Below are 27,500 nucleotides of genomic sequence, written 5' to 3'. Positions count from 1 at the left end.
CAGTAATACAATGTTTCCCTTAGTATCTAGAAATCCCTACTAACTCCACCCTTGTATCAGGAGTAATTTGGTCCTCCATTTTCACACATTTATTCCAAATGATAACTCTTCCATAATTACCCATTCATACATAGCAGCCTTTCAAGTGGCGAATTCTTTAGAATATACATAATCTGTGGCAGCAACATTAACTTTTCAGCTGCAGATGTTCTTGCCAGTGTATTTGGTGCCGTTTCTTTAATAGTCACTCAGTTTCCTGACACATCTTTTCATTAGAATTCTGAAATAATGCAGTAATTGCATCTCAAGGGTGACTGTTTACTTGCAATGGCCAGCTATGGAATGAAGATGTAGGAATTAAAGGTATCAGTGCTATGCTTGTCTAACCGTACATATTTTAAAGCCTTCTACCTCCTTGAGTAGAAACCTTCATACATACAACAAATATTTGCCATTTGTAATCCTAACATGGAAATTGTTTTATTAAATACTCAATGTACATTTATCAAGGGTATTGGAACTTGTCAGAAATTTGTAAAGTATGATTAGGCTTAAAAAGAACAGCAAAAACACCAAAGAATTGCAGACATGTGGAGTGTTAAAAAATTTATTAACTCACAGAGCTTTTGGGTAACAAACCCTTCTTTAGTTTGGATTCCAAGGACGGTTTACCTTCGTTCTAGTCTTATTTGCTTGGTTGTAGGCTTAAACAGACCCCTGTGGATGTTAGCCAAGTAAACACCTATGAACCTATATATGATAGGTAGTTTCCCTCTGAATAGTACTGAGATACCTTCATATTCGAAAAATTGACAGGCCAGGCTGCTTTTCCAGAAATGGTCTTCACTTGTCACCTCTAGGTTTTTGTATATTGGCCAAAACATTATCCACTCCTGCATTGCCTTTTTTAGTCATTGCCAAACAGACAAAACTTCCAACATAACAAAAGCTACTCAGGACAAGCTAAAGGTGTTACTGCTCAATGCTAGGAGTCTCAACAAGAAACTGCACTTGCCATGGATAATGCTGATGTCTATGCAGTTACTGAAATATGGTTCAAAGTCATGGATAGCACTCTGGCAGTGCATAGTTATAACATATTTCACATGTTCTGACCACCCACTGGGCACGAAAGAGCAAACGGTGGAGGTGTGAAAAACCAAAATCTCCTTCAGCTCCATAAACCATCACACCCTCCTGGCCAACTACTGCTGTCCTACTCTTTAGCTAAACAGTGGAACTCTCTCCCCTCCCACCTACATAACCTACCAAACCATACCAATTTCAAATCTCAGCTATTCTCTTATCTTTCTTCCAAATGGGAATGCCCATGTCACACTCCAACATAACCCCTTTCATACCCCTCTCTTTTTCTACCTTGATCTGTAATCTTCTCCAATTACCATCTGCTATTGCTTATATCTCAACCAAAGACAATCTCTCCCCTACCAGGGACACATCTTCGCTCTTCTATCAGATGTACTAGACTTTCCAAATAAATACACTGATACTTCCTCCATGCACAGGGTTTACCTTACCTACTGAGGGCGAGTAACTATATGTTTAAATGTTAATCTACTTAGGTCTTATAACTTAATGTTTAACCTTTCTGTTTGAACTATTGTTTTTTCTATTGTAACATGTAAAATGTAATGTCTTGGAGCTATTCTCCCCAGGCCTCCACTGAAAACGGGCTCTTTATGGCCCAGTGGACTTCCCTGGTCATCAAACTTAAATAAATAAATACATAAAGGATAAGCATTCCTCAGCCTGGTCAAACAATATGACATGCTTGAGCTACTCCATGTCCAATTAACTATGGGAAAAATCCATCACCATATTTTTGCTAGCTACAAGTCCCTCGCCATGAACCAGGAAACCCATACATCATACCTGGTGTTATTAGAATCACTCACCATCCAGCCCAATACCATACTCATGGGTGATTTTTATCTACCCCTCCATTAATTGGGAAGCATACATGACCACTAACATGCAGTTCCAAAGGTTTCTTGTTTTTCTAAATTTAAATGCCCTGGAGCAGCTAGCCTGTACTCTTACTAGTGGAACAAATATCCTAGATCTGGCACTCACAAGTATGGTTGGGAACTGCACCCCCTAGTGTGATGTCCTCACTGTTAAGATCAGTTCACAAAACAGTCTCTCTTGAAATAAAGGTAAAACTAGTTCACCCACATAACCCCAACAACTTTAAGAACTTCTCTGAGAAAAATTACCACCTATTAAGGGACAGCATAACTAGTTTCCAAGGTCCCCCAAATCCAGAAAACACAGAAACCTATGCAGAGGCATACACAAAAGCCCTGTACAACCATATAAACAACTGCATAGAAATAGCAGTACCAGACCAAAATAAACCCAGGTCAAACCACAAAAACAAGCCACCCCGGTGGACCCCTGATATTAATAGGTTGTACCACAAAAGAAAGAAATCCTGTGGGGAAGTACGAAGGAATGTGTACAACCGAGCAAAACGTCACTCATTTGTGTAAACAAGTGAATCAGGGAGCTAGTCAGATCTCTGAAACCAGACCTTGAGGTAAAAATAATGTCTGAAGCTATGGATAACCATAAGGCATTTTTATAGTTATGTCCACAATCTTAAGGGCAACACCCAGCAATGTGTGAAATTAACTAGATGGCTATACCTATACTCATCTAGAAGATATAGTAAATGTCTTGGCCGACAAATTTAGCTCAAATTTCATCTCCCTATCACCCACAGTTCTTCCCAAAGAAATACCCTCCACCACTTCACTGCTAATTATCACTAAAGGACTGGTTGCCACTGTGCTGTCTAAAGCTAAAAACACATCTTTAGTATTGCCTGATGAATATACCAGATTGTGTCTTAAACAGCTTAAATCAGGACTTATCAGGCCCATTAGGATCTCTGTTTAACCACAGCCTCGGGACAGGCTTTGTCCCAATAGAGTAGAGGACAGCAAGGGTCTATATCACCACATCGAATGGTGATAAGTTTGAATGCCCATTGTTCGAACCAAAAAGTCCAAAAGTCCTAAACCGCGAAGTTACGGAACATCGATTTTTTTTCCCAGGGAAAAAAAATTGGTCGGCCGTCTTCGAGGCTTTGCTATTTCCTCCACTGTAGTGTGATATCAGAGTTGGTATATTTAAGTAAGGGGGGTGGGAGGCACAGCCCCCCACGTTGGGGTGGTGTGGGGCAAAGCCCCCCACTTTAGTTTGTTTTTAAGTTGTGATTTTTTTTTCCATCGAGCAGCAATTTTTTTTCGCTGGGAAAAAAACTGCTATTCTGTGAGTTCACTGTTTAGGTTTTCAGACTTTTAGATTCGAACAAAGGGCATTCAAACTTATTACCAGTCAATGTGGTGATATAGACCTGGACAGCAACAGCCATCCCTCAGTATAAAGGGGGACCATCTACTGACCCAGGAAATTACAGACCCATATCCTTGACTAGTCTTATATGTACGGCCATGGAAAGAATTATGGAACTGATAAATAATGACATTGAAAACCTCCAAACACTGGACCTGACCCAATTTGGCTTTGTCAAGGGTAGGTCATAACGACAGAATCTGGTGGATTTCTTTGAGAAGTCACTAAGGCAATGGGTGAGGTTTAAACAGTACATACTGCCTACCTCAACCTGGCCAAGGGGTTTGATACACTCTCCCACTCAGGTACTATAAACTCACAAAACTGGGCATAAATCACTACATCACCAGATGGATAGTCAATCGACTCACGGACAGTACACATGTGGTTAAAGTGGGTGAATCTAGATCCAGCAAGAGGCAATTTACTAATGGTGTGCAGCAAGGTTCATTATTGGGACCACTCCTGTTTGGAATATATTTCTCTGAATTCAAAGATAATGTGGAAGGCCTCTGGATGACAAAGCTTGCCAACAACTGCAAGCTGGGGGCAATCACTGAATCCTCCAATGATGTAGATATCATTCAGGAGGGTCTAGATCAGACAAATGATTGGTGCCAGTACCGTGGCCTAAAACTAAGTGTGAAAAAATGCATTATCATTCTCTTTGGGAAGTCAAATACCCCCGCAAATTACCGCAAAAATAACATACCCCTTAGAGTAGACTCAAAGTTGAGAGATCTAAGTACAGAGATGGATAATAGCCTGAACTTTGCCATGTCTCAAGAGGGTTGAGAAAGTCCTTCTATGTGGCACAACTTACAAGTAAAGGTATGGCATCCAGATCCAAGGAAATTGCAGTCTGTTGTATTCATCCCTCATTAGACCAATAATTGAGTACAATGTGCCATTTGTGAAGTGCTTGACTAGGCATTTAAAGCAGCTGGAGTAACCTCAGAAGTTCCTCACAAACAAAATTAAAGGTGTAAACAACATGTCCTGTGCAGATAGGGCAGGTTTGCACCCTGTTAACAACATGTTTTATGCGGACAAGACACGTTGTTTGCATCCTGTAAACATGTCCTATGCGGATAGACTAAAATTCCTTTCCCTTTACTCTGTCTCCTACCAAATGTTAAGGGGAGACCTACAATGCACTCACAAATACAGCCCCGATGGACCTGCTACACATCCGCAAGTCATACAGTACAAGGTACCAATCTAGGGATCGAAACTTAGTCAGCGACTCAAATAAAACATGCTGGACAGACAGATATGTGCCGCAGAGCTTGCCCCTTCTTTAGAACAGGCTTCCTATTCTCATTAAGCAGAGTCCTTCCCTGGCCCTCTTAACTTCTTAATATAGTTTGATTACTTTTATGTAAATGTAAATTTAAATATGTCACAAGTGATAATTCAATAAAGGTGTTTAAAAAATGGGGAATCATAAATGTACACCTGGAGTGGTGTCTATGTCCCTTATGGACAAGGGCAATCTGTACGATACTTAAAGCATAAGCACACATTCATGCCATCCTCTTGCTCATAAGGGTGATATATTGGGTAGAATCGGGTTATATTGGCTAGGCTTGTAAGGACTCTTAAACCGTTACTCTAGTAATCTTTTATGAACCTATGAACCTATGAATCATTACAATTTCTGTAATAAATGTAGGGTTATCTTCTCTTGTTTCTGTAATATAAGTATGAAAAAATCGTGAAGGTTAAGACATTAGTATTTGTTTTGCTTTTCAAATAAACTATCTGTTATAACTTGTGATGCAGAAGAAAAATGTAGCCAGTAGTGCACAGCAGAGATAAGCCCAAACGTAATTTGTTTAATAAAAATAAAGAACAAAGATAAGCACTTTCACAATCAGCTTCATCACATCTCTGTAAGCACTTTCACAATCAGCTTCATCAGATCTCTGTAAGCACTTTTACAATCAGCTTCATCAGATGCCTGTAAGCACTTTCACAATCAGCTTCATCAGATCTCTGTAAGCACTTTCACAAGCAGCTTCATCAGATCTCTGTAAGCACTTTCACAATCAGCTTCATCAGATCTCTGTAAGCACTTTCACAATCAGCTTTATCAGATCTCTGTAAGCACTTTCACAATCAGCTTCATCAGATCTCTTTAAGCACTGTCACAAGCAGCTGCATCAGATCTCTGTAAGCACTTTCACAATCAGCTTCATCAGATCTCTGTAAGCACTTTCACAAGCAGCTTCATCAGATCTCTGTAAGCACTTTCACAAACAGCTTCATCAGATCTCTGTAAGCACTTTCACAATCAGCTTCATGAGATCTCTGGAAGCACTTTCACAATCAGCTTCATCAGATCTCAGTTACAATAAGTAAAGACATCTCACTTATAATGCAACCAATTAACCATGTATCCAATCAGATAAAATGCATCTGTAGTTGCTAAGTGATAAATTGACAACTTAAACACTAAAAGATATATGTATGAAGCATTTTAAAAACATTAAAAAAATATTTAAAGTATACCAAAAAGCAACATCCCTAAGTGTACAATATAAAAACATCACTAAATATAAAAAGCTGTTTAAAAATTGTATTTCTTTCTAAGTGACCTTGCTCTCAAGGCAGGCTGTATTGAAACATTTTCATTCAAGCCAGTGGCATAATGCGCCCCTAGCTTGAAAATCCATTTTAACTCAGCTTGATATGTGGCATTAACCAAATCGCCCATCCTAACATTTTGGTGTATCACTTCTAATACTAAAAATTTAAAGTTATGTTTCTCACCAAATGTGTTTATGTGCTTAGCTATTGCACTAGAGTTCATACTACTTCGTGCACAATAGAGATGGTCACGTATCCTTTACCTTAGGCATCTGTTTTTCATGCTGACATAAAAACATAGGCAAGACATATAATAGCCCAGGTAAACCAGATTCAAGTTACAGTCTGCTGGTGAAAAATGTGTGAACACTCTATTGTTTTGTGGCTGTATAAATACTAGAGATTTATCCACATAAATACAGTAGGAACAACCATTGCATTTTCTAGTTTTTTCCTTTGTTCCATTTTCCTGTCATTCAGATCAAACACCTGTCTGGGGTAACATAATCTTTGCCGTAGAGATTTCTTATTCCTATATCCAAACTTTGGTCTATCACCTACAAGTAAATTAATACCTGCATCAGTGCCTAGTATTGGCCAGTGTTTACATATAATCTCCCTGATTCTCCCCTCATCACTAGAGAATGTAAGACTAAAAAATGGAGTGTGATCTCTATCTTTATTATTTAAAGAATTACTCATGTTAGGTGAAAAAAATTAGGGCTTGCCTGTTGTTTCTCTACAATATCTAACTATTTACTGTGTTCTATCTCATGATCATGATAACTCCTAGATAAAAATCTGTTCGCATCTGTTCTAAACGTATTTCAAAATCCTCATCCTTGCCGTGTAGACAACTGTTCCTCAAATTCTGTCCCTTCAGTACATTTCGAAACACATGATGTGGATGCATACTATTGCGATGTACATAAGTAGGCCAATAGCATCATCAAGACATCATTGATAAAACTTCAATAAAAAGTTACATAAGACTTGTAATAAGTGGAAGTAAACATCACATTTTCCTGCCAAGATTTCATGACAAAATTGGTGTAGCTACTGGCACATGGAGTGCCCATAGCTATGCCAGAGGTCTGAAAATAGTAGCTATTATTGAAAGTGAACACATTGTGTTCTAATACCATCTCCGTTAGCAACCACAGAATATCTATTTGTCTGAGAGCATACATGCCTTTACTCATAATAACTTGTTTCACCATCTGTATCCCTTCAAGATTCAGTATACTGGTAAACAAAGCTATTACCTCCCACATCTACCATTTATCCAGTATGCTGATGGCATGGTCATCTGCCAATCAACTCACTCTCTCAACAACATTAAAGGCCATCTCCAGTCAGACATACATGAGCTCTAACAATGGCTCATAAATCAAACACTACTTCTCAACTCTACCAAGACCAAAACTATGCTTTCTGGAACTCCACAAAAAATTTCACCAATCACTTAATTCTTTAACTATCTTTGACCTATACAACCATTTTACACAGACAACCTCTACCTTCAAATACCTAGGACTATGGCTTGATCAGTCACTATACTTCCATTTCACATAGAAAAAGTGAGAGCATAAATAAACTCCCTCGTCTTCTGGGCCAACCAGCCAGGAGTTCTCCTATTTCAACTTGAATATGGACTCCCAGTTTTTGCTCCTGCCTCCAAGAAAAACATTGCCGCACTCTAGACTATCTCTAACATCATTTGCTGATTCATTACAAACTCATCTCTCTGTCATGATCACTGTATCATCCTCAAAAATGCCAAAGGACAACCCATAATATAAACCTCTAACCTTCTTTTGAGATCCCAACTCTACAAACTACTCCAATTCCACACATTTACTCCTCTTGCAGCTAGACTTCAAGAAAAAACTCCTCATATAACTTTAGGAAGTACTCACAAGCCACACCAACTATCATTATGCCTAGCACCAAACTCCACAGCATTGCACATGCTCTGTCATACCAACTCTCATTACGGCTAGAACCAAACTCCACAGTACTGCACATGCTCTGTCACACCAACTCTCATTACCGCTAGAACCAAACTCCACAGTACTGCACATGCTCTGTCACACCAACTCTCATTACCTCTTTCTCTTCTCAGGCACCTGAACCAATGATTCTGATCATCAATGGCATCCCTAAAGTTCACAAGAATCGGGACAACTTTGCTATGTACCCCATTGTTGCAGGGAATGGCTGGGCTCCAGAACCAGCTTCAATATTTGTAGAACAAAAATTAAAAACTGTACTGAGTGATGTTCCTTCAGTGTTGAAAGATACCCAAGAGCTTTTGGATCCCCTTTATAAAGACATAATCAAGTCTGTGGTGGGAATTATTTTATGGTTATTCTGGACATACAGAGTCTATTTACCATCATCCCAAATGACTATGGTATTGATACAGTAAGGGCTTTTTTACATGAAAGAAGTGGTTAAATTAGTGAAACCATCACCCAGATTTGTATGCTCCTAGAATTAATACTTGAGAGTAATATGTTTTTTCTTAATGAGGGCATATATTGACAGAAGTGGGGTATAGTGATGGGCACCCCATGTGCCAGTGCATTAATATTACGTTATTGAACATTTACAAGTTCAAATATCATATCGTCATCACCATATGATCGAACTCATAAATGTTCTAAAACGTAATAAAAACCAAAAAAAAATGCAAAAATTAACTCCCAGACGTCTTAAGCAGGTGGGCAAGCCCCCCTGCACCCCCCACCCCCCCCCACTACTTAAAGATACCAACTCCAAGATCGCACTATAGTGCAGAAAAGGGAAATGTTCCCATTCTGCACTGTAATGGAGATCTCCATTGACACACTCACACATTGAAAAATTCAAACATATGGTGCCGACCATATGACGTACGATTTTTTCGCTGTGCGATAATGTGATACAGACCCTGTGCCAACAGCTATGCCAACCTTGTGTTGGCAAAGTGAGAAGAAACATATGCATTAAGAAACAACTTTTTTCCTCCTGCATCAAATATTACAAGCTCTTCATGGATGATGTGTTTCTATTATGGGATGGCACCACTGAACAGCTCAGATAATTTATTGCATATTTAGAAGAGACTAGGGGGCATCCAAACTGAAGATAGATTTTTTTTGGATGTTGCATTAAGTGTTGAAGAGGATGGCACCATCAATAACAATCTGTTTTGTAAGGAATGTTAGAAGAAAAATTTGCTATATCAACTAGCATGCGTCCGGGACATGTTTATCAAAACATCCTGAAAGGGCAATTATTAAGGACTTCTCGGTTGTGCACACAACATGAGGATGATTTAAACGTGTCAGAGAATCTTATACGTGACTTTAAAATGACAGGGTATAAAGACAGAGAGATTAGCAAATTAATAGCTGAAGTTATGGAACTGAGGATGACCAAAGGAAAACCTTTTTTCTCTAGAAAGAATAGTCAATCTTAAAACAATAAGACAACAAAAGTATCTACGGATCAGAGAACTAAAGTGGCATTAACTTATTCTCATGATGTCAAAAATGTCTGTGACATTATCAGAGAGAACTGGAAGATCATCACTACTGACCAATTGTAGGCGACAGACCACCTTTTTGTTTCAGGAACAGTATGATTCTGAAACAGCATCCACATCATGGATCTAAATTTAGTGTCAACAGTAGATCCAACAGAATTGGTACATATCCGTGTCATGCATGTAAAGAATGCAAGCATACTTACAGCTTAAATCAGTTTGTGCATCCCATATTTGGTAAAAAAATATGCACCACACCTTTATGCAAATTGTAAGACAAAGAATGTTGTTTATCTTGTGGTCTGCAGAGGATGTTGTAGTTTCTACAAGCAACTTAAAGAAAGGATTTTGCAATATATATAAAGGGCATTCAACTAGGTGACATCAAAAATGCTCTGGCAATGCATATTTTAGCCAATCAAGGACATCCCTTTAACTTTATGCTCCTTCAAATTGTATCAGAGAAAATCAGAGGTGGTGATATCATCAACGAAATGAAGATTGCGGAGATGAAATGGATAGCCAGCCTTCACATTGATAAAATTTTATTTATTCATTTATAATAGGTTCATAGGTTCATAGGTTGGTACTAGGCTATGGGCTTAAAGGGCCTATACAAGCCTAGCCATAACAATTTCCTGGATAATTCTTCCCACAATATTTACTTCCCTGGACCCCTGTCTAGCAGGGTAACTGACGTGATCCCCGGGGTGAATTTCCTATCTCCCATCCAATCATCAAGGTTCTTTTTGAAGAGGGCCAAGGAGGCGATCTGCTTGACATGTATGGGCAGTCTATTCCAGAGTATGGGGAGTCTCTGTGTCAGGAACCTATCCCTCCAGCATGTTTTGTTCATTGTGATGACAAGGTTTAGATCCCTGGAGCGTGTGGCTCTGAGGGATTGGGATTTCTTTAAGTGGAGCATGTCCAACAGCTCAGGGTTTGACATGGCCTTGTATGTTAAGCAGAGATCACCTCTGATTAGATGATATGCCACAGAGTCTAGCTGGAGCTTTTTTAGATGTTTATCATATGGCATCTGCTTTAGGCCTGTGATTCTTTTAGTGAGGTATTTCTGCACCCTTTCCAGCTGTTGCAGATGTCTTGTGAGGTACATACCAAATGGGGCATTATACTCTATAATGGGTCTAATGAGGGATGAGTACAGTGGGACAATGACCTCTTTTTTTCTGGATGAAAAGCCCTGAGTGATGAGGTGTGCCACATAGAAGGATTTCCTGACTGTTGTGGCGATGTTGTTGCCGAAGGTGAGACCACTGTCCACCTGTGTCCCTAAGTCTCTCATCACACTTTTGATGTTTAGTATACTGCCACCTATGTGGTAATTCATGGGTACATGTTTTTTTCCAAAGGGGATAACTATATATTTATTGGCATTAAGCTTGAGCCCATGGCTCTGGCACCAAGCATCTGTTTCTGTATGGCCCTTTTGTAGAATATCCACATCATTTGGGGATTCAATAATGGCTCCCAGTTTGCAGTCATCTGTGAACTTTGTTAGCCAAAGTCCCTTAGTTTTGACCTCAGAGAAGTAGATGCCAAATAAGAGTGGTCCAAGGACTGAACCCTGAGTTACTCCACTTGTCACTTGTCTGGATTTGGAGTCGGCTACTTTTACAGTCTGGGTTCTGTTAGTAAGCCAGTTGGCAACCCATCGAGTGACATAGGGATTAATGCCCAGCTTAGCAAGTTTATCTATGATTCCAGAGTGGGGGATGGTGTTGAAGGCCTTGGCAAGGTCCAGATAGGCTGTGTGGACCGCCTTACTCTCATCCACGGCTCTGGAGACTGATTCAAAGAAGTCAATCAGGTTCAGGAGACAAGATCAGCCCTTCACAAACCCAAACTGGGTGGGGTCCAGTGTTTGAAGGTTGCCAATGTCTTTGTTTATAAGTTCCATGATAATGCGTTCCATGCCCTTGCAGATCAGGCTCGTCAGACTGATGGGACAGTAGTTCTCTGGATCCAAGGTGGATGCCCCCTTGTGGAGTGGGATAACTGTAGCTGTGCACCACTCAGTGGGCACCAAGCAACAGCTACAAATATATGATGTTCCTAATAGCAGGACTCGATGGCAATGTTCCCCTTAAACCCGCTCTTAAGGGGCATATGTTGTTTCATAGACGGTGGCTGGTTAACAGCTTTACAAACCACCAATGCTGGCTTACTACAATCATTTCAATGAAGTGTTTCCCTTAGATTTGCCCATGAAAGTGCACAGGATGTCTTGCTGACAATGATTGGCCAATGGTATTTTGAATGGCCAATACCATTTGTTTAAGTGGATTTGATGAGATACTCCTTTTTAATCTGCCCCTAAGATATGTAGGTTGATGTTTTGATATTGATTGGTCAATATTATTTAATCAGTTGTTGTCAATATGGCTTTAAAAGATCTGATGAAGATATTATGCTTCATACTGTGGCAGTCGGATTGTTATTCTTCTTTATTACAAGATATAAAAAGGAAAACCCTGGACAGCATTGTGAATGTTTTATTTTTACCAAAATCTAATCAAGCATTTAAACTCCCTCTGTTGGTACATCTTTTGGTTAGTCTTCCAACACTACAATCATGACCTGCTCCCAAGTAAGTTAGAAGGGTATGTATAGCACATAAGCCTAGAGATTAGCCATGTGGACAGCCTCAGTGTAATGGCTGATCTACATGTAACCACTCATATACCACAGTTTTTTTTCAGACCACTGTTCTGTATTGTCTGGCCACAGCTACAAAGATATGATGTCATCTGATGTCATAACCCAAAATCTGGCAAAGATGTAGAATTTTTATTGCAGTATTGCTTACAGTTTTTAGGATACAAAGTTCCCAAATCCTAAAAAACGTACTTAATTCTCATAGTCATAACATTATATTTGTATTGTTGTCTGTATTTTCTAGGGTGTTTCTTCAAGTAACAGAAATAACTAGTATTTCAAGAATATATAATCCTAAGGAGACATCAGAATAAGTGGAACCATTCACAAACACTTCTTATTTTTTTTTATCCAGATCTCTGTGACTGTTAGGCCTCCATTTTGTATGCTTTACTGCCTTGTTTATTTGCACAGAGGTGAGGGCCATATATAATGCTGTCATGTGAGGGGTATTAGGACTTTTTTGCCTCTGCTCTAAATTTCATCACTGTACATGTCCACTTTGAGGTCCTAGGCAATGGCATGCAATGGGTGTTTGCAACGGCATAGCTCCTGTTTCCACAAGTGATGTCATCTCATCATGTCAGCCTCCACAAATTTGAAAAAATGGATTAATTTCTCTCTGGTCTTCATCAAGGATTTGAAATACTGCCCGCTTACTGAATATTCACCTGCTGAGCTTCCTTCTTGAGAAAGGCAAGAATGCTCTGCCTCATCATTTCTCTGTCTGTCTCCTTCTCTCACACCCTCTCCAGCTTCTCCAGTGCCCATGTTAATAAATAAACCCAGCACATTTGCATCATACTTAGGACTGTGTCCCGTATTCTACAGAATTAACTATCTCTGTTTTTTATTTATAAACAGTCGTACCTTTTGGCATCTGCAACTGCAGATAAAACTGGGATTGCTTTGCTGCAGACAAAACGTATTTACCTGTGACCAGTAATATCTGCATCTTTCTTGGAGTTGTGAGGTAATGTCAGATAAAAAGGGACAGAATAAAATCAATTTATGAAATTTGCTGTCTGCTGGCAAAAGGGGAAGACTGGAATAGAGTAAGACCAAATTAGGAGAATCATTGTTTCGTGAAAGAAGTGGATAAGTTGGCCACCAGACATAAAATGTTATATTGAGTGCATGCATTTCTTTGATGTAAGCAGGGGTACTCTACACTACAGCTGAGATGAAGTAGTCAACAGTCTGGTGGAAACTTCTAGATCATCACTGATAAAATAAAGAGCAAATTACAAGAAGTCATAATTTCTTTTAAACAATAGTTAGTGAGGTGCCCTGTCTGGAGTACAGTGTGCTGTTCTGCAGACATCTCCATCATAATTACACAGATATGATATAGGCAATTCAAAGAAAAGCAAGAAAGATGGTTCCTCAGTTGTACATTACCCAATACGTAGAGACACTAGAGGAGCTTTGCATGTATAGTCTAGAAGAATAAAGGCAGAGAACATGCCACATTGAATCCACAGAATCCAAGCATGTGGTAGTCTTTCAAAAAATAAATAAACAAGCATCCAAATAAATAAGAAAAGACAACAATCTGGATTCATGAGGTATAGGGATTGGGCAGACATAAGGAATACACTTCTCAACCTCCTTATGAAATTATTCTGGATAAAACCAAAAATAATGGGGGAGGGGTAAAGGCCCCAAATCATGAACCAGTTTTGAATATTATTCTTATAGACTTTGAAAGTTGACAGAATATCATGTTTTTGTATTAGCATGCATTTTTTGAACAATATGAAGTCTGAAATTCAAATATCTGCCATTATTTAGTGTCTTTGATCCTAAATATCATGGCAGGAAGAAACTAATTTTGTGATGAACAGCCCAAAAATATGAGGTAAACATCTGCACTTTCTACAAAAATTCTGGACAGTTGAAACTAATGATGAGGAAATAGAAAGAGTAGTTAAATAGGAACAGAATTCAAGAATGTATGGATGAAAGATAAAGAATTTCTTCTGAGTAGTAAAATTAAATGAGTTGCATGTTAAACAGGAACAGCTGACTATCTGACAGGTATCAAAATGGAAAGATGAGGAGAGCCAGGCAGTGTTTATCTGTCATTTACTGAAAAACGTGATTTCAGCTGATCAGGGAAAAATATAACAGTGAATTATAGAAGATGCTAAACATGATGAAATAAGGGGGTACTAGTCCCCTATAACTGAAATAGCTTCCTATTTTTGTATGTTAACGTATCTGACTGTAGTAATACTGGTTGTGTATAGACTAGACCATCATGAATGATGCTAACTTCATACTACGGGACTTGAGCCTCCCTATATGGCATTTGTTGAGAACAAGAATGCCTTTGATTCTGTGACTCACTGTAATTTGCAGAATACATTATAGCATATGGGTATTAACAACTGATTCATTCAAGCTATCAAAAACCTATATAAACACCAGCATGAATCAGTTAGACTAGTGCTTGTTGTTTCAGAACCTTCTAAAGTAAAAAACTGGGCATGTCAAGGATGCTTAATTTCACCTATGTCTTTCAACTTGCATAACAAGGAAGTGATGTGAAATTCAGTGGATTAATTGGATACAACTGGTAAATAAATTAAAGTAATATTAATAATTTATGTCATGTAGATGATATTTTCTGCAGTGCAACATCACTGAAGGATTTGCAACAGCTAGAGAATAAATTAAATAACGCTTCAATAGACTATTCCCTTAAAATAAATATCGAGAAAACAAACCTTCAACATATATCTTCACAGAGGACATCTTAGGAAAGTGAGTACTTTAAAATATTTATGTGCCAACAGAAATTAAGATATCGACTGCAGCAAAGACATGCAAGCTGGTTTAGGTGCAGCTAGGTCAAACTTCAGATTGGTCATCCATATGTGGAAAAATTGCAGCCTGAATAAAGAAAGCAAGCTGTAACTGCTAAAAACGTTAGGCTGACCAATTGCAATGTATGGTTGTGAGACATGGACAATCAAGAAGGAGGATATAATAATGACAAAAGCCTTCGAGATGAATGGGCATCACAACATTTTTAGGTTTAAGTGGACCGAACATTGGTTGAATGAATCGATTGCAAGAGAGCTATGGACAAGATGCCAGCTTTGAAATGTGATCACGTGACAGAAAATAAGTTACTTTCCTCATATCAACAGAGAGGAAAAGTTGCTGCCATTGATTTTACAAGGCAAAATAACAGGACACCAATCAAGAAGGTGACAGAAAAAAATGTGAACAGATGACATTAAAAAACAGACCAGAATGTTACTGGTAGATTGCAATGCGGCAGAATGAGACAGAAGATGTTAGTGCAGTATCATCTCATATGGCTCAGTGGTCTCCAACCATCAGAACTAAGAAAGGATTATGTCAAGTCACTATTTTCCTGACAACCCAATTAATTCTGTGATGCAGAGTAATTTTCTAACAGCTGGAAAGTTCCTCCCTTCTGTAGCCAAACAAAAATCTTTCAGATGATGGAAAACACTACCAGAGTCAAATGTTTCAGCATTTTCACTGGTTTGTCCTTGAAAGTGTACATAGAATGCCAAGTATATTCCATAGTAGTATGTAGCAAGATATCGGCACAACATGCGAAGCACTTTTCTAGTAGTAAACGTCAAAGAGTTGTTATACTTACCTAGGGGTTGTAGTTTGTATCAAGATTATCAGAGATGCAGATCCACTACTGAGTGTTTCAGATGAGACATTAAAACTGAGGCCCCATGTGCATGGGTTGGTGGTTGTTTAAGTGGATGTAAAAGATTCCACTACACCTGTAAAAAAGAATAGAGGAAGTTCCCCAATGCCCTGGCCAAATTTATCCTAGTAGTATGAATACCATCTTGGGTCTCCTCTAAAAAGAGGCTACTAGCCTAGAGGGACTAAAAAAAAACTTGCAATAAAAAAAAAAAGAAATAATGCCAGTAGGAGGTCTAGGTGATAATCCAGTCAACAAAGGATAAATAAAAATAAAAATAAATAAATTTGCTATTAGTCAGAATCAAGTATCAAAATATTTAGATCAAGTGTAACATAATACAAATGTAAATACAGACAAAGGAAGACAACAATACCTTTCCAGATGTCTTTACACCTTTCCAGAGGCTGAAGTAAAGGATAATTACAACCAAAAATAAACAAATTGCGAGCTGCCATCGTGGTGATCCCAGGTTATGAATACCTCCGCTCTCGTGTAGGTGCAGAACACCACGCCTATTAAAAAAACAGAAAAACAAATCCATTCACTTTTTCATGGCAGGTCTATCTTTGCAGGTGCTTCAGTATCAAATTAAATATTCCAAGTAATGGGAACAACAGAAAAAAATTAAAATAATTAGATTTAATGAGTGTAGTATAATTCATCTAAATCTTTTCTGGTTGAGATGCATTCCCCAGGAGGAAAAATGATGAAATCTATCAGCAAATTCGGATATGCATTTGTGCATGGAATGAAGCTCCCTTGCATGTCCATGTGGGGAACTGTATCCCCTTCACCCTCACTAACTTTTATATACAAGTTCACACAACTGTGGGGAAAAGGACAAACTTCCTTTCCTCACTCTTCAATGACCTTGCACTAAAATACTTTCAGCATACCACCAGTGAACTTGGCAAATCAGGTTCATAGCTTCATAGGTAGGTACTAGGCTATTGGCCCTAGCACCTATATAAGCCTAGCCAAAAAGGTACCATGGCTTTCGCCACCCAAGAAAATTATTTTCCTATGCCCCTGTTCAGCAGAGCCACAGATGTGATCCCGGGGTGAATTTCCTATATCCCATCCAATCATCAAGATTTTTCTTGAAGAGTGCTAATGAGGAGCTTTGTTTGCTATAGATAGGTAGTTTGTTCCAGAGTATGGGAAGTCTCTGGGACAGGAATCTATCCCTCCAGCATGTTCTGTTTATTGTGGTGACAAGGTTTAGGTCCCTAGAGTGAGTAGCTTGGAGGGATTGGGATTTCTTTACATGGAGCACGTCCAACAGCTCTGGGTTTGACATAGCTTTGAATGTTAGGCAGAGATCGCCTCTGAGTAGGCGATATGCGACGGAGTAAAGCTGGAGTTTTTTGAGACAGTTGGCATAGGGCATCTGTTTGAGGCTGGTAATCCTCTTTGTGAGGTATTTCTGTGGCCTTTCCAGTCGTTGTTGTAGATGTCTTGTGGGGTACAATCCAAAAGGGGCATTGTACTCTATAATGGGTCTAATGAGTGATGAGTAGAGGGGAAGAATGACCTCTTTTTTCTGGATGAGGAACCTTTTGTGATGAGGTGTGTCACGTAGAAGGATTTCCTGACTACTGTGGTGATATGATTAGCAAATGAGAGACTACTGTCCACCTGTGTCCCAAGGTCTCTTATCACACTTTCGGTGTTAAGTAGACTACCGCCTATGTGGTAGTTCATGGTTACAGAGTTTTTACCAAAAGGGATGACAATGCACTTTTTGGCATTGAGCTTGAGGCCATGGCTTTAACACCAGGCATCTGCCTCAGTGAGGCCCTTTTGTAAGATGTCCACATTGTTAGGAGTTTCAATTATGGCTCCTAGTTTGCAGACATCTGTGAACTTCTGTGTTAGCCTATACTTCTGAGAAGTAGATACCAAACAGGAGAGGACCCATGACTGAACTCTGTGGTACTCCACTTGTCACTAGTCTGAAGTCAGATTTGGAGTCTGCTACTTTCACAGTATGGGATCTGTCAGTGAGCCAGTTGGCAACCCATCTTGTGACATAGGGAGGGATTTATACCTAGTTTAGTGAGTTTATCTATAATTCCAGAGTGGGAGATTGTGTCGAAAGCCTTGGTGAGATCTAGATAGGTTGTGTGAACCACCTTACTCTCATCTACAGCTTTGGTGACCACTTCAAAGAAGTCTATCAGGTTTAGAAGACATGATCTGCCTTTTACAGACCCAAACTGGGTGAGGTCCAGAGTTTGGAGATTACCAGTGTCATTGTTTATACGTTCCATGATGATACGTTCCATAGCCTTACAGACCAGGCTCATCAAGCTAATGGTGCAGTAGTTCCCGGGGTCCTTGGTGGCTCCCCCTTTGGGGAGTGGGATAACTGTCACTGTGCACCATTCAGTGGGTACAAATCCTGAGGTGAGGCTATGATTGAACATGGTACTTAGGTAGGGTGCCAGTTTATTCTGTAGTTCATGCAGAACGCAGCCTGGGATGTTGTCAGGTCCCATGGATGCTGTGTTCTTGACTTTGGATAGTGTGTTTTTTACCTGTGCAGCTGTGTTTACAGGAACTTACATTCTTCTGGTATAGAGATAGGCCCTTTAGGGGGTGAGGGGGGGTAAATTTAGCACTGAACTAATCTGCCAGGATGTTGGCAATATCAGTTGGTCCTGTATATTTAGTGTCATTGTGCTGTAACTCAGAGCACATCTGAGTGTTGTCATTGAGATTCTTGACATAGCTATAGAATGCTTTGTGGTTGTCTTTAGAATCAATGGCAATTTTGTTTTCGTAACTAGCTTTGGAGGATTTTATGAGGGATCTCAACTTTTTATTGAGGCTGATCATGGAGTTCCTCCAATCATGGAATTTTACTCTTTTCTGCAACAGTTTCTTTCTTCTTTTGTAGAGTTTGTTTATGGCAGGGGACCACCAGAGTGGCTTCCTTTTTTTGGAGGATAGCATCTTGGTTCTGTTAGGGATTGCACGATCCAAGCACTCGTGTAAGTGCTTATAAAGTGCATTTGTGTAGGATTCAGCAGTTGTACCTCTATTGTCCATCTGCATGGGTGTCGTGAAGTTTGCCACTTCTGTCTTAAGAAGCATGAAGTTGGCTTTGGAGAAATTATTTTCAGTGGTTTCCCTAATGGGGGGTGGGGGTGGGATGTGGATGTCTAGGGTGATTAGCTTGTGGTCAGATCTGACCAATGAGGAATTGACCTCTGGTATGGAACACTGGTTGCCCATGTTGGTAATGACCAGGTTGAGGATATTGCTGCCCCTGGTGCGGGTGTGGATAAGTTGATCCAAGGCACTGGAATTTATGAATTCCAGAAAATGTTGAGCAAAAGGGTTGGTACATGAGTAGTTTTCCCATTTAATGGTGGGGTAGCTGAAATTGCCCATTATTAGGATGTTAGGTTGTACCCTAATATTTTCCAGTGTATCAAGAAATGAGGAGGGGGAATCCTGGGGCATGGTGGGGGATCTGTAGCAAGCTACAGTTTGGATTGCGGTCTTGCTCAGAGTTAGTTGCACTTGGATAATCTTGGATGCATTATGCTGAGCAACTAGCCTGGAGGTGTGGATGTCCTTTATGAATATGGACATGCCTCCGCCTTTAGTGTTTCGGTCCAGGTTAGGTGGCCAAAAGGTGTGGTATGAATTATAGCCTGGTAATGCAGGGGTGCTCTCTGGAGCCTTGAACTAAGTTTTTGTCACTGCACAGATGTCGATGTTCTCCACTTTAAGGAGTGCCTCGAGTGAGTACATTTTGAGATTTAGACTTCTAGCATTGAGTAGCATTACCCTCAGATTTTCCTTGCTTGTACCCATTACGGTGGTGAGTTTGTCATTTGAACCTTGCCTAAAAAAGGCACTATAGGGGTGGCAAGAGCCTTAGCCAGTATCCGGAATCCCAAGGGCGACAGGTGCAGGCCATCTCTGGCAAAGCATCATGGTTTGTCAATAATGTCATCCCAGGCAGACAGATACTGGATCCCCTTAGAATGACACCAGTAGCTTAGCCAATTGTTGAAGTCAATCATTTTGTCCTTGTACTGTGGTATCATTGTGGGTGATGGCAGGATGCTACTCAGGGCTAGCGTCATACCTGCCTGGGCTACAAGATCAGAGAGCTCCTCCATGTCTCTTTTCATGTAGTCCAGGGAGGTACATCTCAGGTCATTCACACCAACATGGACAATGATAGAGTCATATTTGTACTTGTTGTGGAGTGACCTGAGTGCGTTCGTTATGTGGGAACTGACTAAAAAAGCCAGCGTTTCCGAATTCAACGAAAAGTATATATGACCAAATATATTGTAACCGTATTTAAATATGTTACATGCCAATATAATGTGTTTGTGATATGTGACAATAGATGGGAACGTAATGGTTCAAAAAAGCTAATGTCTGCAAACCTAATTTGTTCTGCTTTGCTATACTTAACTAAAGAGGGTTGTAAAATTCTTATTTTGTAGTTACTTTAACTTCCTGAATGATATACTAAAAATATCAAACTGCTATGTGAGGTTAGCAAATTGCAGCATTTCATTTGCAGTGGGTCAGGTATACAATGTCAATTATTGTCCCATGAGAATCTATGAAAAAAATACTAACCATGTGAAACAATCTGGATCGATCAATTCACTTGTCAAACATTAAATCAGGCAATAATGTATTTATATCACACTTTTCAGAAATTGCTCATTATATTTAAAAGCAGATAAAATGCAATGCATTCAGATCAATTCAATAAACAAACAGCAAGTGGATAAAACACCATGACCTGCTACACATGGTTAATCTCCCACCTTAAATGGGATAAGAACTCATATTATTTTCAGGCTGACACCTAAATTCCTCAATAGATAGATATGAACCTATGAACGTGAACAGCAGAATTTAACAAGCTCTAGAGAATGCTTAGCGAGGTGTGCTGAAAGACATGAGACCACCCATCTGCTGCCTGTTTTGGAATTAAATCAAAAATGTTCATTCTGCATACTAAACTATATGTCCCTGTAATTAACACTCCATGCACCAGGATGAGAACAGAAAGGTCTGATACTAAAGAAAACGGCATCTGCATAATTCAGTGAAAGATTTAGACTTGTCCTCAGATACAGTGGATCTCCCAAAATACAAATTCCATCTAGGATGTATAAAATGATATCAGAAGATTGTGAATGCACATTTGCCTGAAATTACTTTTCAGTATGGAGCAAGGCAGCAAGCTATATTTCCCATTCCATACAGACCCTGCTACTTAACAAAATCAGCTCTGAGGTCACCATTATTTAAATAAAAAAGCAAATTCTTGTTAGGCATAAAAAAAGTATTTGTCATTTGCCTTTTGCCTTTAGCAAATTGTATTAAAAGTTATTGTGGGTTAATTCGTTAAACTGCAAAAAGCATTGTGCTAGCGTAACTGCATAGATTCTAATTTAAAAAGCAGGTACAACAGCGGCAATTAACTAAAGTATCATGCAGCCCAGTAATACACTAAAATGCATGGCCCATATACTAAATAACTAATATATTGAATTAATGACTGTGTAAATCTAGTTAAATATATCATTCCTTAAGTCATTTAGATGCTACAGAGGAGTATAACATTATTTCCTGATATTAAGACAGTTTTGACAAAGACAGTTGGTCATGGTCTTCTTTATTCTGAAATGCTTCTCAATGCAAATCTTGTGACCCCCCCCCCCCCTTAATAGAATGCATCTGATTGTTTATTGCTGCAGATTTTGTGATGCAGCAAATACTGGAGCTCCTGTAAATTCATACCTAATGAGTTTTGTTCTCACTTCAACCACAGTGAAATACATTCCCTTTTGAAAGCACCAAAGAACTAAAGTACCAATTTGACAATTCCTTTCTGTACTAAGGAGTCTGATTTATAAATGCTCAATTCGATAACAGTTACCTCTGCCTCATCCTGCTAAATTAACGTTAATTTAAATGCACAGATCAGGGTGGTAGCCCATTCAAGCGTAAATCTCTCAAAAGGGGGCCTTGGGACTGCCTAACTCAAAATGAAAAGTATAAATATACTTGCGAGTTGCAACCTTTGGTGTCTCTACCCCCAACTGTCACTGTCTCAAATCTAATGCACTTCAACTGTTCCCAGCAATAGCCCTGCTGGAATTTTCTTTTTAATCACTTGTGTACCATATTAAAAATGAGTTTACATGAATTTGTAGAGATTAGCACAACTTAATGCACAATAAAGTAATTTGCAAAGACACCACTGACTGTAAAGCAAATTCTAATGGGTATGACCTGCTGTGAATGAACCTTCTCTGATGGACCTCCTGGTCCAGTTAACAGGGGAAGAATAAACTCTGGACTAAATCTATGCAAATACCTTTCCCCTTATGGCCCTCAGTGCATGCTGATAATTTTCTGCTAGCTCGGTCTCTTCTGCTGCTGAGTGTTATATTAACGTTTTATTGATTTTTAATGCATTTTCTTTTCCTTTTTTAAATTTGTACAAACTGTGCATGTTCATTTGTATTTTAAAAAAAGAAAATTCACTCTTTTGTTAAAAAACACATACATATACAGTCTAAACATTGCTGGTACACTTAATACAGGTGCACAAGGGTCTGTGCTAGGTCCCCTTCTCTTTTCTCTCTTTGTTAATGATCTCCACTTAGAATTACCTCATCTTAAATGACTAATGTATGCAAATGATATGCTGTTCCTGCAATCCAGTACTAGCCACTCTGACCTGCAAACCAAGTTACAGGCCAATTTCACTCCGTTATGAATCTGGTGTACTACTAATAACACTTAAGAAAGCAAATGTCATGGTCTTTGCCTCAGCCACGAAATTACCCACGATTCCTCTTACTCTAGTAACAGATATTAATGGAGACAGTATACTTATATCTAGTCCTAATACTCAACCCTACCCTTTCCTTTACCACAGAGACAGATTTTGTAACTAATAAAGTCCTTGCTCAATTAAAACTATGCTACAAAATCAGTCACCGCCTTTCCCCTGCTGCTCAAAGGGCCATTAATAAAAGTATTTATTTAACTTAAATATATGCATTCAGCTCACAATACTCACAGAATACAGACTGCTGAGATTAAAGTCTGAAGATTCATGCCATTAGCAGGCACTCAGGTACACTACTGCAGTTTACTAAAAAATTACAAATGGCTTTCAGTGCTTCATAAGGCCACTTTTCTTCTAAGTACTGTAAATTACAAGGTGCTAAAACACGGTCACTGTCCACCTTTATGAGTGAAACTACCTTTACAAGACAAGCCTTATGTAATCAAAAATACACAAGATGACAGTTTCACTATAGTACATCCTCCATTTAAAAACTGCTGTAGGTGAGACAGCCTTCTCTGAACTAGGACTTGATACCTGGAACCACCTGCGTACTGACATTGAAAATCTAGAAACCAGTAAAAGATTCAAAGTTGGACTTAAAGAACATCCTTTACTGAATCTACTTGCAACTGCTACCATGACAGTCATTAGGGAACTTCCCATCCCATATCATGAACACCAGGATACATTTAATAAACTTGTCTCAGCTTCTTAATGTAGTATCTTATATGCAAATATTTCACATTTAAAAAAGTTTGTGTATTATATTTATAACTGCACTATATTTTGTGCACATTCAATGCACTCTGACTGGATCTTTTAATGTTACTCTTTGCATACAGTCTTACTATTTTTTGAATGTTGCTATATATTCATTTTGTATTTTATATTATTGATTGAAAGACTGTGATGTATTTTCTCCTCTTTGAGCTCAGGTTGCAGCTAAAATGGGTCAGTTGACCAGTCCACTTACCCAGTCAAAAAGTAGTAAATAAATAAAAACAGGAAAAACACAATAAAATCAGTGAAAACAAGGAGGAACACCATCTGCTAAATATAATAACACCCTCCAGAGTACAGGTTATACAGATATAAATGGCCTTCCAGTGTTAGGGATGCCATCTGCCTGTAGCGTCATCTATTGCATCAGCACTGGTATGTAACGCCTGCCCTGTTAAGCATTATTGCTTACTTCTCTCTTCTTCAGTAAATTCAGAGAATCATTTTTTTCAAAAATAACACAGTGGAGACCCAGTGCTAAGACTAGTGGATTAAACTGTCTAAAATGTTTTCAGTTTAGTAGCGCAGAGTTAAGAAATTTGAGCATGTATGACAATCAAGATGTCCTGTAAAAAAATAAGGGTGACTAAAAAGGGGTATATTTAAACTGATTGGCTGAACTTTAGTGTACCACACACAGCCTGCCACAGACCATCATACCAATACACCAGAAGGTCACTGTCATACCTTTAAGTAAGTTAAATGTTAGTGCCCTCCCCTTGCACTCTTGATAAGGAGACTGCTTTCCTACACACTTATGTCTAAATATATTACCTCCAAGGCTGTACAAACTTGATAGAACATGAAAAACTATTTCCCTTTCTTCCAAGCTGACATAACATGGGTGGGAATCCATATAGACATTGGAGATATGGAGACAAACTACCATATCAGGAGATACAACAGTATGCCCCCCTGCAAAAATGCTTTGAAATAGTATTTTATCATCTATATATATAACATTTTTCAGAAAGGGCGGTGGGATATGGAGATCAGTATGGTGGACATTACAAGCTGAGCAGCAATCACAGCAATTAAGCCCTTATAATATGGTCACCACTGTGACTTAAGCAGGCCCTTATAATACAGTCCCCACTGTGACCCAAGCAGGCCCTTATAATACAGACCCGACTGTGACCCAAATAGGCCCTTATAATACTTGGAACCATTCTTGGACTAAATTAATACTACGACTACCTTCTGTAAATTTACTCATTCAATAAGTGAGGATAAGATTTCTTACCAAGATGTGTGGTTAAAAAAGACGGATAGTGGATCTGTGGCTGAAATGTATTGTAAAAAAAATTATTGAAATAGTTTTCTCCATTTTAGTAGCAACCACCCATTAACACAAAAATGGGCGGTTGTGAAAGGACAGTTTGTTAGGGCAGCCCGTATGGTGAGTCTATGGCAAGCTTTTATTGATGAATGTGTCAATTTGAAGAACATGTTTGCCAAAAGAGGCTACCCTGACATTTTATTAAACAAAATCATGGATGAAGTTAAGGAAAAAAGGCATAATGGCCACTTCTTACCAATTTTAAGGCCCAAACTACATGAGAATTCAGATACAACCAAGGTGGTCATATCAAATAATAATAATGATGGTCTTATTACACCACAAACTGAACAAATTAGAGTGGCTTCCCCTAGAACAAACATCCCAAAAGAGGGATAGTATTAACTATCAGTCCAGTTTTTCTACAATGTTTTCAAATTATTTTTTTTGTTAATAAAAACAATCTTGCTAAAAACTGGCACTTTATTAGTAATGACAAAGATTTAAAAGAATTAGTGGAAGATAACCCCTCTTGTATTTATAGGAATGGTTTTAATTTGATTTAATTTAATTATATTAAATTTAATTTCATTTTGATTTAATTTAATTTGAAATACCTTTTTGAACATCAACAATCTCGAACCACTGTTGGACACATGTTTAAATGTGGTTGATGTAAGTTTTGTCCGTATATTTTGGAAGGGAGTGCATTTATTGTTAACAAGATGAAAATAAGAATTCCTGCTGGATGTAGTTGCAATACTGAAAGGTTAGTCTACCTTGCGGTATGTATGGACTGTAACTGTTTCTATGTGGGGAAGACGGAACAGAAACTGAAAAATAGGATAAGTGAACATGTCCGTAATATTCTTGATGTTTGTGAAACAAGTGCCTTAGCTAAACATATTTCACTGAATGTAGGACAAACTTTCAAGTTTATTATATTAGATACTTTATCTGTTTCTGAAGGGGGGGGGGGGGCATGCCCTTATATTCTGTTAAAGAGCGAATTATCCAGGCAGTTGCATTTAAATTCTTTGTCTTGGCCAGGACTTAATCACATTCTCTCCATTTCTAGTCTCTTAAAGTTAAAAGCACTGGGAAGGTAAAGTTAGAGCACAAATGGGATTAATTGTTTTATTCAGATATACATATGTACTTTTTATAAGATATTTTTACATATTTATTTTTTCTCATGGATCATTTAAAGCCTAATTTCTGCTCACAATTGCATTTTATATGCATTGTGTATGTATTCTGAGCTGGGCTGTTTGCTTGTTTTGTGTTTGTGTAAAGGGGGTGCAGTTTGAGTAAGCAGTGCTCACTGCCCTGAGAAAGGAAATTATGTCACTGTGCTTTAGTACTTAAAATGCTCTTTACTGTTTAAATTGCATCTGATGAAGTTCCATGTCATTTTAACTTTGGGACGAAAGTGCTTATTTTGTGGAGAATAAATCATTTTGTGGATTTCTACTTCTGTTCTGCACTGTTTGCCTTTTCTGGATTTTTCATTTTGGTATTAGTTACCTTATAATACAGTGTCCACTGTGACCCAAGTAGCCTCTTATAATACAGTGACCATGTGACCCAAGTGGGCCCTTATAATACAGTCCCCACTGTGACCCAAGTAGGCCCTTATACTACAGTCCTCACTGTGATCCAAGTAGGCCCTTATAATAGAGTCCCCAATGTGACCCAAGTAGGCCCTTATAATACAGTCCCCACTTGATTCAAGTGGGCCCTTATAATATAATCTACACTGTGACCCAAGTAGGCCCTTATAATACAGTCCCCACTGTGACCCAAGTAGGCCGTTATAATACAGTCCCCACTGTGACCCAAGTAGGGCCCCTATAATACAGTCCCCACTGTGATCCAAGTAGGCTGTTATGATACAGTCTCCACTGTGACCCCAGTATGCCATTACAATACACTCCTGACCCATTTGGTGGAATATTCTTTTTATTGAAATACGCAGTTTATAAAATTAACACTATTTCTGGATAATTTGAAATTGACAATACAGACATGACAATTTTACCTTTGTTAAGAATGTAATTACTAATATAAGACTCTTACAGGTGTCAGATTTAAAAATGCAGTCAATAAGATACATGATTTTTTTTGGAAAATATGTGTTACTGAAATATCTTTCCTTGAAAAGGGAAAAGTCTGAATTACTGGTGTAGCATTAAATGGTTTTGACTGTCAAAACTGTAACCATTGCTAAATGCAAAAACGCACCCTTTTCAGAGAAGGTTAATACAGATAAAGTTTTCCCTGCCCCCAAGGGGCAACAAGCTCAGAGTTCATCATACAAGTGAAGGGGTTAAGGTGAATTCAGTTGGGTGGGTGGTATGGGGCTTTGCCAGCCATACCATTGCAGGATTTAAATTCTACCATGAACTTTTCATTTTCAAACAGAGGCGGAACTTAAAACACCGATGTTAGTAAGCATGAGATGGAATCCATTGCTGCTGTAATACACTGTTATCTTTAGCCTTTGAATCGAAATTTATCATTTTACTCTATGTTGTAGAAATACCTTCTTTTTTTGGAGTTCTTGATATAAAGTTGTTTCAATAAAAAGTAGTTTATCTATCACTGTCTGCTCAGCAAGCTTACCAACCTGGTGGACTTCTTTGAAATGGTCAATAAGGCAATGTATGAGAAGAAAATGATGCATACTGCCTACCTG

At 38.7% G+C, this 27,500-nt stretch overlaps 1 protein-coding gene across 2 annotated transcripts in view; it reads right to left on the bottom strand.

The window, feature by feature from the left end:
- The window catches only part of SLC6A2 (solute carrier family 6 member 2), a 1,697,790-nt gene that overhangs the window by 856,738 nt on the left and 813,552 nt on the right, over positions 1-27,500 (bottom strand). For both annotated transcript variants that reach the window (XM_044082002.1, XM_044082003.1), the window contains exon 5: positions 16,264-16,402. In XM_044082002.1, coding sequence (XP_043937937.1) covers positions 16,264-16,402 — 139 coding nt within the window. The remainder of the gene's footprint in view (positions 1-16,263; positions 16,403-27,500) is intronic.

The sequence above is a fragment of the Protopterus annectens genome, chromosome 8.part1 (assembly GCF_019279795.1).
Source record: "Protopterus annectens isolate FY-2018-M chromosome 8.part1, PAN1.0, whole genome shotgun sequence".
In the NCBI taxonomy this organism is placed as follows: domain Eukaryota; kingdom Metazoa; phylum Chordata; order Ceratodontiformes; family Protopteridae; genus Protopterus; species Protopterus annectens.
This window is presented reverse-complemented; position numbering and strand designations above follow the sequence as displayed.